Source organism: Monopterus albus, unplaced genomic scaffold (assembly GCF_001952655.1).
Source record: "Monopterus albus unplaced genomic scaffold, M_albus_1.0 scaffold363.1, whole genome shotgun sequence".
In the NCBI taxonomy this organism is placed as follows: Eukaryota; Metazoa; Chordata; class Actinopteri; order Synbranchiformes; family Synbranchidae; genus Monopterus; species Monopterus albus.
Window position 1 is genome coordinate 169,380 of NW_018128243.1, and position 11,645 is coordinate 181,024.

General features: G+C 39.2%; 1 protein-coding gene across 1 annotated transcript in view; it reads right to left on the reverse strand.

The window, feature by feature from the left end:
• The window catches only part of hdac5 (histone deacetylase 5), a 56,568-nt gene that overhangs the window by 40,446 nt on the left and 4,477 nt on the right, over window positions 1-11,645 (reverse strand). Inside the window, exon 2 of the mRNA XM_020585380.1 lies at window positions 3,673-3,838. Coding sequence (XP_020441036.1) covers window positions 3,673-3,694 — 22 coding nt within the window. The 5' untranslated portion in view covers window positions 3,695-3,838. The remainder of the gene's footprint in view (window positions 1-3,672; window positions 3,839-11,645) is intronic.

An 11,645-nucleotide genomic window follows, 5' to 3' on the forward strand; every position in this document is an offset into this window, starting at 1 on the left:
AGATTGAAATGAAGTTTGAGTCAACAGCAGCTCCTGGTGTTTTGTGTTGGCATCACAGAATCAGCAAGAAGATAGAAAAGGAAAGAACAAGCACACTCCACTAAATCCATCTGTCCATTCACCTTCATTCATTCCTTTTTTTTTTTACTACATGTTTCTGTTGTGGCATCGGCCGATTTTTGGAGCATTAAAGGATAGGCAGATCATGAGAGATGAGAAGAGTTTATAAACAGAGGAGATGGGAGGGTTGATGGAGGGACTACAGCTGAAAATAGCCTGCCAGGGAAGAGGAGGAGCTACAGATAAAAATAGACAGAGAGAGAAACAGCAGTAAGCCTACAGCTCTGGGGTTGGATGAAGGAGGTGAAGCGAGAGAGGGTGGGGGTTTTCAGTGCTGCCATGTTTTTGCACTGCATTTCCCAGAGCCCACCTGTCAGTCAAAGAGTGTGGGTGGGACTGTGACCTCTTCTTCCTCTGCTTTTGCCATGCAGCTTGTGTAGGTGAAGCTCATTTACTTTTTAACCATGGTAGCTGTGACTGCTCATTCTGCTGCCTCGTCCTGTGTGTGTGCTATGTATAAGATACAATGTGTGGCCACTTTTTATTACTTACACCAGTGTGGCTCTAGGGATGGCAATGTCAGTTTTTTGGTCGGTCAGTCAGTCAGTCAGTCTATCCATCACACCAGTCAGGACTGAAGTAGATCAACAACTACTGTGTGGTTTGCCAAGACATTTTGCACAGATATTTCTGTTCCTCAGCAGATAAATCCTTCTGACTCTGATTGTGAACATGGTAAATATTATATCTGTTAAACATCAGCGTGCTAATGTCAGTGTGAGCATGTTAGCTCACAACACTCCTGCACTCTGTACAGCCTCACACAGTTGCTAGTCTTGTTCATCTTGTTGAAAAATCTAGTTGTCAGTAATCTCTGGTGGACAAACTATGTAATGTTGATGCTATTTCAAAATTACTTCAACATAGTTTGGCATATCTATACTGCAATTTCTCATTGCTTACTGGCTGGCATATACACTGATATTGATATTTCTGCAACAAGCTAATACCGGTAATAAATCAGCCTGACCAACTTATCAGTCTAGTTCTTGTTCAGGCAACACAACAAGTCAGACCTCATAAATGTCCTACAATATCTCAAGGAACTGCAACTCTGCCCAAATACAGTACAGACTAAACTGTTATTTCATTTAGAAAAATATCAGAAAATATTAAATAAGAATGCTAATCTGATCAAGCATGTATTTATTCAGCTCTTGGAACATGACTGAATGTCAGCTCTGAAAGTAATAATCACCTTTCAAGTGTTAGACAACTCCACTGGCACACCACTAAGTGTAAAGGCTCTGTAACCAGCTGGAAATTTACCTAAGAAGCTATTTATTTACGTTCAAGGAACTGGACTTATTTACCTACAAAAGGTTTCTTAACCAAACAGTATATTGTGTCACAGTAGATCCTACCATATCATACAACCCTAACACGCAGGCTTTATATACACGGCATCGGTTATGGTCAACAATAAATACTTTCCACAAGCGCAAAATCCTACAAAACCGACAAGATAGATTTACATTGAGTTACTGTGGAAGAAACAGAGCAGATCTTGATCTTTGTTGAGCTATCAAGACACTACAGAAGTATTCAAATTAGATATTACACTTGGTTGGGAACTAAAGTAATGCAAACTGAATACAAACAAGAAGTAAAAATAAAAATATTTAAAAATTGCTAACACAAAGTTGAGATTTTGGGGAAATATGCTTGTTTATTTGTTTGCTTGTTGAGAATTAGATGAAAAAAAAATGTATATCACTCCAGAGGATGGAAATGGAAACCTGTATCAATTCATCTTTTCCTTTGCAAATTTTGTTTAAAATATAAACCCTGTATCTACCCATGATATCGTCTGACACATATAACCCTTAGCGTACAGCCTATGTCTATACTTCAGATACAGTTTTCATCCACCAGCAACATTTTCCAACCATAGTGCACCTGGGAAATGCTATAGAGATTCACAGAAAGGTCAGTTTAAAACCAAATGCTGCACTGCTGACTCTGCTGTCAGTCTGGATATTATTTATTCAAACTGCTGGCTGCTATTTATAGGATTTGTTTGTTCCATTCAGCAGCTCAGTCCTAAGTGTAGCTGCACTTTAAGGTGCATGTTCCAGTGTTTTAACAGAGCGTAATGAGATGAATCTGACTGCTAGCGCACACACAGTGGATAAATTACAAACAACAAAGGATCAGAATGCATCTGGCTTTATGTAAACCATGCTAATGCTTTAAAAGGTCCTGAACAGTAGATGAGCTGTGGACTATTTCTGTGTATTTGTCAGCTTTTTATCTCTGGGCTGATTGTCGCTGCTGCTGGGACACTTTCCTTTCCAGGAATAATAATATTTGACTGAATCATTTCATCATCACTTTCATCCCACCTTGTCTTCATCACCTCATTATCCTCACCTCCTGCGTAAACAGCTCTGTGTCCTCAAGCAAATTTAATGCTGCCTCAGTATGACTCACAAACACAGAGACTAAATACACAGAAAGAGGAGAAAATGTCAATATTGAAAGCTAATTTGTAATAGCCTGCATTGTTTTAGATTGACTTGAGCTGCTGCATTGCTATTCTATTATCCAGTGCTATGATTATTTATTAAGGAATTGGTTTGTTATTCTTACATTATCCTTTCAAATTGCGTGACAGCAAGAGAAAGAGATGGCACTGGCCAGGCAACATGTCTGACATCTCAGTGCTCTCACATACTGAACACATCTGCCAAAGGTGTGTGTGCGTGTGTGTGTATGTGCGTGCGTGTTTGTACTGCAGTAGCTCAGGCGATGACTCATCTCTGCGTTTCTATTTGAGGCACATCAACCCCTGGAGTCACACTGCTGTCTGTGCACCTGTGTGCACGCATTATGTTCTATATCTGTATCCATAACAACCGAAATTACAGTCAGTCAACCAGTCACTCAATCTGAGAAAGTTGTCAAAAAAATACGCGAGATGATCATAAAGGTGTCTTTCATTAATCTGTCATCCATTGACTGTCTACACACACACACACAGAGGTGTCCATGTGTCACTGAAGGGCAAGCAACATGCAGTATGGTATGGAGCGTGATGATGGAGTCTGCTACTGACCTCAGCTTTGGTGAGCCATGCTTCAGGTGGACAGTGGTGCTACAAAGCATCAGGTATTTTGGTCCCCTTTACACTGTTTAGCACTGGTCAGTAAACTGGGCTGCTGGTGCGGTAAACCTTCCTCTATGTAATTAACTGAACAGACAAATGCAACAACACACCACACAACAGAGTAATCCAACCCTGAGAAAAAAGGCTGAAGTTTGTGTTGCTCAAATTAGGAAGGCAAACCTTTACTACAGTAAAAAGAGAGATAATGTAAAAGAGCAGTTTCCTGTGTTAGTACTGTTTATCAGATGCCAGTATGCCTAGATTAAACAGATGCAAACATAAAGACTACCGACTACTAACTACAGATGACGCATACTGTACAAGCACCACTAATGTCAACACACTGTTGCATTTGAAACACCAATATAAACCATAAGCGCTCCTCTCTCACACCTGTTAAACCAGTATTCCCCACAGCAGCCATTACAGATAGAGAGACGTACCTGGTGTGTGTGATGAATTCATGAAGGCTGAATCTGGATTTATCTCCTCAATCCTTCCGCTGGTTTTATGTGGGTGTTAAAGTGGGTCCTCTGTGTCGGCCATGTGTTGGGAGGACAGGCGACGGACAGACAGGTGGATTAGACTTTACTCTCAATGTCGGCTTTCCTGCAAAAGAAAAGATTCAGTTTTTCACATTTAGTTGATATAGCCTCAAAAGAAAAAAAAAAAAAACATCATTATGTGATATTTAGGGTATGTGAATATTTCCAAAGTGAGTTATGTGACAGAAAACTAAGTCCTCACTTGTATTGTAACATTAACTACTGCAGTTTTGTGTCATAATATGCAACTTTATAACAATAAAAAAAAATTTCCATTCTGTCCTGGCAGAGTTTAATAGTGGCCTCATTCCCAGTGGTGGAACTGGACTAAGTACACTGATTCACACTCTGTATTTAAGTATACTTCTGTGGTATATTAGATTGGTATTCCTATTTTTTGCCACTTAACACTTCAACTCCACAATATTTTATAGCCATATTGTTCACCTGTTATTCCACTGCAATTATGTGACAGCTAAAGTTACTCTGACACAGTACTTCCATGCATCAGGAATAACAATTTAATAGTCTATCAAACATTGAGAGCAGCTGTTCTGCCTGCATAATAAGTACATACTTTTACTTTATTCAACTTTTAAATGCCAGACTTTTACTTGTATTGGTGTATTTTTACACTACAATATTGTGATTTTTACTTAGATAATGGGCCTCATATTTTTTTCTCCACAATTTAGTTCACAAACTTTTATGTCGCCTTTGGAAGCACAAAAAAATTTCACACCTGTCCAGACTTGTACGCCTTTACTGACAAGTGCCTAAAGAGAAAAAAAAACTAGTAAATATCAAGAACATGAGCTTCTTGGTTCTTTTCATGAATGCTTCTCAGTATTTTCCATCAAACAATAAGATGGAATCGTAATCATCACCACTTTTCTTTACCTTCCCTGTCTAAACTTATCTTGTACTTAACAGTTTGCTTTGCTTTTTGAATAAATCTTTCTAACCTCAATCCTGACAGCTTTGCTTCCATCACAGCACTCCTGTTATTTCAGAGCCCGCTGTTTATCTTGATGCATTAAGTTGTGTTTTAGGGGGGCACTGACAAAAAGCTTCAGTCAAGACAAACCATTCCCAGCAGTCTTCATAGACGGCGCAGGAAATCACAACCTGTTCAATTTGATCCTGATTTAATAAAATGTCATCAAACCCATCTATTCAGATTGTACTCCACTTGTTTTAATTGCGTTCTTCTGTAACAGAGTAGCCCATTAAAATGCTGCCTGTGCTACAGCATTTATGCTCCAACCTCCATATTACTGATATATTTTACATGAATATTTAGACAGGCTACAAATCTCATGTAAAGCAGCCACTACATTAGTCAGCTGTAAATCGGCTGGCCAGACTCAGATGCCGGACCTGGCCCTTACAAAATAAAGTAATTCTAAACATCATTCGATATAATCAAAATACACGTGAAGACGAAGATACGCATTATTAATCTGTCAGATCTGTTTTTAAGATACAAATCACTGATTGATTTTACTAAATCTTTTTTGTACAGTTATCAACATCTATTTTGTGAAAATCACGCAGAAGTATGATGATAAACCACATATGGGAGGCCATATTTTTCTGTTCAAGTGCCAGATTGGGCTCACAGTGTGTTATGTGCCTACTACTGGTCAAAGGTATTATAATGTGTTTAGCTATTTAATGTTGTTTTCTTAATTGGTCTATATTTCTGAATGGTTTTTCCATATGTTGTGTCCTGAGCCAACATTGTGTTTGAACAGGATTTGCATCATATTAAGGAAGCCACCTGCAGCCTCAGTTAATGTGGCTCCTTGGTCCTCTGGTGCCACCTACTGGTGCTCAAACTAGGTAGCTGTAATGTGATGAGAGTTAAAGGAATATGTTTTTCTATTCTTTTTGAAGCTGTGGCTGTGTTTCTGTCCCACCCATGTATGTAATGGGTTCAACATTAAAAACACCTCTAAATAAAACAAAGTCCAACACATTGTAACAATGAGCTCAACAAAAATTTCACATTATATGCTTAAAAGATCACATGGGCAGTAAATTAACTCCATGCAACCATTTCAGAATGATTACACTGTTCATCACTATTTTAACACTTTTCCCATAATATCATTCCGCCTAAAAGAAATATTCCCATGATAGTTTCACCCTCATAATATAATTTCTACTCCTAGCATTTGGAATTACATTGATATACTTATTATTTTGAAAGGTATTCAAGAAAAACAATATTTCACTAGTGGTGGTTTTCATCAGGAACTAGCTCAGTAATTTTTCAAGATACATCAAACTCACTGAATCTCCACTGAATCAGCAGGGTTCCAGACAGAATTTGACCCTAGCTGCAAGCAGTCTCTCAGTATAAATGTGAACATTCTGGATCACCATATCCAGGCACATTTTAATCTGTGTCCAAGCACTGTAGGTTTTATGTATGGAGTTAAAAATAAAAATACTGAACCCGACCCTATATCACATCGGTGAAAAATCCTGATCCAGATCAGCACCAAAATCTAATGGATTGGTCCGTGGGCCATGCTTTAAACAAACCAAATAACAAATGCCAGCAAAAACAGTACCTGGGGAAATACATACAAAAACTCACTTCAACCACTGTATATATTACAAAAAAGAGCGATAAGAAATGTGCATAAGATGGGGTACAGGGATCACACCAATGTAACTTTCATACAGTCTAAATTGTTAAAATTTTTCGATTTAGTGGGATATAAGACTGCAGTGTTTATGTATAAAGCCAGGAACAATTTATTACCTGGTGGAATTCAAAAACTATTTAATGAAAGGGAAGGGGGATACAATTTAAGGGGTCAGTTAAATTTAAAAATTCATGCTATACGTACAACCAAAAAAAGATTTTGTATTTCCATAAGTGGGGTAAAACTATGGAATAATTTAAGTGTGGACATAAAAAATAGTAATAGAATTGACGAGTTTAAACATAAATATAAAGGTATGTGTCAATCAAGATATATGCAAGAACAGGCTCAATGATTAATTAGATGGAACATTGTGGGTGTGGGGTATGAATGTTAACACTTTGTAATAATTCTTTAGTATATTACTTGTGTGGTGTAGAAGAGAATTATTTATGTAGAGATACTGCTTGCAAACCAATGATGGTAAGATGATGTCATGGGGTAGGACTGGATAAGTCTGACTTCTTCCTACTCCATTCAAGCATGTACTAGGTATAAGCAAATTGATATTGGATTGTGTGTAAAAATGTATGTTGTTATATCAACTGTTTTATATGCTTGAAAGAATAAATCAAATCAAATCAAAAACCTCCGCCTTTGCAGAGGTAATAAAGGTTAGCAGCAACAAATGCAACAAAATGACACAAAGAGAGAAACATATTATACAAGCCCCTGTAACTTATTTAGCATCCAAAAGTTACAGTAGGCTCTCCTACAGACTAAAGCTAGATTTATTGGTCTAACTCTAGTCTGTAATATAATTTTCACTAAGGATTCCGTGATCACCACAATTGCTTTTTTTTGCTCTATAAAACAAAAAATCAAAAGAGTGAACATTTTTCAGAAAAAGTCCAAAAGCGTTTGACCAGCAGTCCAGACCAGAAGATATGTAGTTTATTATTACAATAAAGAGACATACATATTGAGAACAGTTGAGAAATTAAAAATGTTGCTTGAAAACCTACTTAAAATAGCAATCAGTTGTGAAAATTGTTGGAATTTTTTTGTCATCATTTCAGCTATATGTATATATATCTACTGAAAATTTGATCTCAGTGTTATTAACTAATTCTGCTGCTCACTTTCTCATAAGGCTTTTAGAGGTCTCCCGTTTGAGCAGGCCTCAAAACCCTTTACTTTAATAAGAGAAACAGAAGGACAGTTTGGTTTAGAGCTGAAAAGTTAATACTGTAATTGTTTGGCAAGCTGGCAGCTTTTTTGATAACCAAATTAGTATTTGAGTCTTTGGTTCCCACTTCTAGATTGTGAGGATTTCCTGCTTTTCTGAGTAATATCACTGCCACCTAACTTTGGGTTTTGCACCACTGATCAAACAAAACAAACAATCTGAAAATGTCACCTTGGCCTTTAGAAAACTGTGTTCAGGACAGATTCACTATCTAAAAATTTAACACAGAAAACTAAATAATATCAAACAAATGACCAGGGCCTTTCTGTGTGGAGGTTGCTTTTTCTCCCTGTGCTTACATGGGTTTCTTACTGTGGCTTCCTCCCACAGTCCAAAGACATGAAGGACAGGTAAACTGGCTACTGTGAATATGAGTGTGAATCTCCTTGTGTCAGGCCTGTGATAGACCAGTGACCTGTCCAGGGCCTCTCCGCCTTTGGTAGCTGGGATTGGCTCCAGCTAATGGATATAATGGATCAAAAAAGAGAAAACAACTGAAACATTTAAAACTGTTATTAGCCTGGCTCTGTGTCCTTAAAGCTGCCTTTATGGCTCTATTCCAACTCCACTAACTTTCCAAAGAAGTCACAGGAAGTCTGTGTCACTACAGAAACTGGGCTAGATGCCATGGTAACAGTGTCAGGGCCCCAATAATGGGATGAAACATTGTGGGTGTGTGCATATTGTGTTTGTCTCTCAGTGTGTGTACTTAGGTTATGGAACCAACTAGCTGTGACAGACTAACCTGCTGGCCAGCTACTCTATTAACCTAATGGCATGCACACAAACACGCCCAAAGAGAGACAGAAAGTAGGAGAAAACATACTCCAGTACAGAAAAGAACAAGCTTGAGTCATGTGGCTCAATGTTGCCAAAGCATCTAGAAAAAAAATCTCTCTCTCTCTCTCTCTCTCTCTCTGCCGCAGCCACCTCCTCCTCCTCTTCACACCATCATTTCCTAAAATACCTGGGCCCTCCCATTGTGGCGAGGAGCAGGAAGTGCTGCCTGGCAACCAGGAGGCTGGCTGCCATGGTAACGGCTCACCTGAGCACCTCTTCCCTAAACAAACATCAAGTACCGTTAAAAGACAGCGAGAACGGGATGTAGAGTCATACCTGGTCTCTTACAGTATTTGTTTATAGTCATGTCCGCAATGATTAGTCAGCAGAAAGTCATCCACCCATCCATCCATCCATTATCTGTGCCGCTTATTCCTGAATAGGGTTGCGGGGCGCGGAGCAGGGTACACCCTGGACCAGTCGCCAGCCTATCACAGGGCTGACACTTAGAGACAAACAACCATACACACCCACACCCACTCCTACGGGCAATTTTGAGTCACCATTCAACCTAAGCTGCATGTCTTTGGGCTGTGAGAGGAATTCGGAGAACCTGGAGAAAATCCACACAGGCAGGGGGAGAACCTGAAAACTCCACACAGAAAGGTACCGGGTCAGCCCAGGCGCAAACCTGGATAGCAGAAAATCAATTAATAGAAATTCACTTATAATAATTTTGAAAACTGGTTCTTCACTTAAGCTACTTGGACAAAGTAGTCCTTTTCTGTGTGTCCATGCAGCAGGAACTAAGGACAATCATAGTTTGAACTCCTCCTCTCTGGATGGCGTTACAGGTCACCAGGCACAAGGCCAGCTTCTTCCCCCTAGTCGTCACTCTGATTAACAGTTAACCCAGGACAGCATGACTGGACAATAACCCTCAGTACAATACCAGTAAATATACACTGTACAGATTATACAGATCCACACAGGTCTCTATTTTTAAATACTCTATTTTTATTCTATTTTTATCTCACTTCGTAATGAACACTTTTGACTGTCTGCATAGTTTATAGCCTGCTTGTTTATTTTGCATTGTTTATTGCTTGTTTACACTGTTTATTTTGTTATACTAACACAGCCTTATGTTGGTATACTGTTTACTTGCCCCTTGCTATTGCCTTGCATGGGGATATGTACATGCACATTGAGAGCCGCTGTACCAGAGTCAAATTCCTTGTGTCCGATGCACCTGGCCAATAAAGCTGATTCTGATTCTTAGAAGACTGTTTTCAGGGACGTTTTTAGGTCCTCCTTCAGGGTAAGTACTCTCCAGGCACAACAGGAACCATGAGTGATGTAAGTATGTTAACTGGTTGGACACTGAGCCAACACAGCACCAGCAACCACCATTTTAGCTGTATAAACAATACCAATCAAAAAATCGTGTCTATACCGCAAGTGCTGCAGCCACGCTTTTGATACGTGGATGAGACAGACAGCAACTAATACACCTCTATATGTGTGTAGCTCCGACCTGAAGTGTATTTTTAGCTTGAAGTCTATTTTTTTCGGAGCTAAGCTTGTAAAACACTCAAGAGAATCCAGTAAAACAACAAAAACTAACTAGTTCCCACCAGAACTCCAACAAAATAGAAAAATACCTCCAGTAAACACAGTTAAAACACATGGCCTGTTAGCCTCTTACATCAGTCCTACTGAACATGCAGTTCTTTTTAATGTGTGTGTGTAGTTACCACAGGTTGAATACATTGTACAGTGTAGGCAATAATTCCCTCATTGTCTACTATTTGTCATAGATTTGGATCTTACTTTTCTTTTTTCAAATGTGTTTTTGTAGCCTCCTTTGTGTGCTTTTTATACACCAAGCGCTTCCAATGCGTGAATGAACACGCGCCTGGTGTAGACACAAGTGCAAGCTGCACGCCAGATGTTATGTGCTGCACACACTATGCTTGCGGTGTAGACACAGCTCGAGCCAAATCAAATGGGTATCTTTGCCCTGGCAGTCGCATGTATTGCCATAGGATTACTGTCAACCTACATTGGAATACCAGTACGTATCCCTCTTATGTGCTCAGCAAGGTAATATTGTCCCAAAACACTGTCAACACAAAAAAGGAATGAAGGACTGTTAATTGGCAAAGACTATTTAAGACTTATTTTGTCCCTTATTTGTTACAGTGCAAGAGTTTGTTTCATGGCATTTATGGTACAGATGGATGATGAATATTATCTGTAAATAAATCAAATTCCTATGATGTGGTTGAAAAGCTCTTAAAAAGCTACCAAATAGACTGTGTCAAGATTTGTTGTTTAACTACTATTTCCAAAGTAATGACACTAAAGACCTCACATAGATGTGGATGCTGGAGGTAAAAGTCTGTGGCATTCTTTTCTTTCTTTTTATTCTTCTCTCTTTAGTTGCATGTGAAGGTTTGTGCCTAACAAAATGGCAAATCCTGACAGACTGGTTTGCTATGATTCATTGGAGTATTTTTAACCAGAAGAATCAGCAATTAAATCAATTAAATGTCACCTACCCAGTCAAATGTAAAACCTTTTTGTGATAATCTGATTTTTTCAGATGTCTGCCATTTTCACTATATATATATAATCCTGGACAAGTGGCTGGACAAAGCTGGACTGAAAGACAGCACAGAGGCACCAATCCTGGCAGCACAAGAACAGGCTCTAAGTACAAGATCAATAGAGACAGGGGTCTACCCTACCAGACAGGACCCCAGGTGCAGGCTGTGCAAAGATGCCCCTGAGACAATCCAGCACATAACAGCAAGATGCTAGCAGGCAGGGCATACATGGAACGCCATAACCAAGTGGCTGGCATAGTGTACAGAAACATCTGTGCCATGTACAGGCTGGAAATTGCAAAAGTCAAAATGGGATACACCTCCAAAGGTGGTTGAGAATGACCAAGCTAAGATCACGTGGGACTTCAAGATACAAACTGACAAACTGGTAATGGCCAACCAACCGGACATAGTAGTGGTGAACAAACAGAAGAAGAAGGCCGTAGTGATAGATGTAGCAATCCCAAGCGATAGCAACATCAGGAAGAAGGAACACGAGAAGCTTGAGAAATACCAAGGGTTGAAAGAAGAGCTAGAAAAGATGTGGAAGGTGAAGGCACAAGTGGTCCC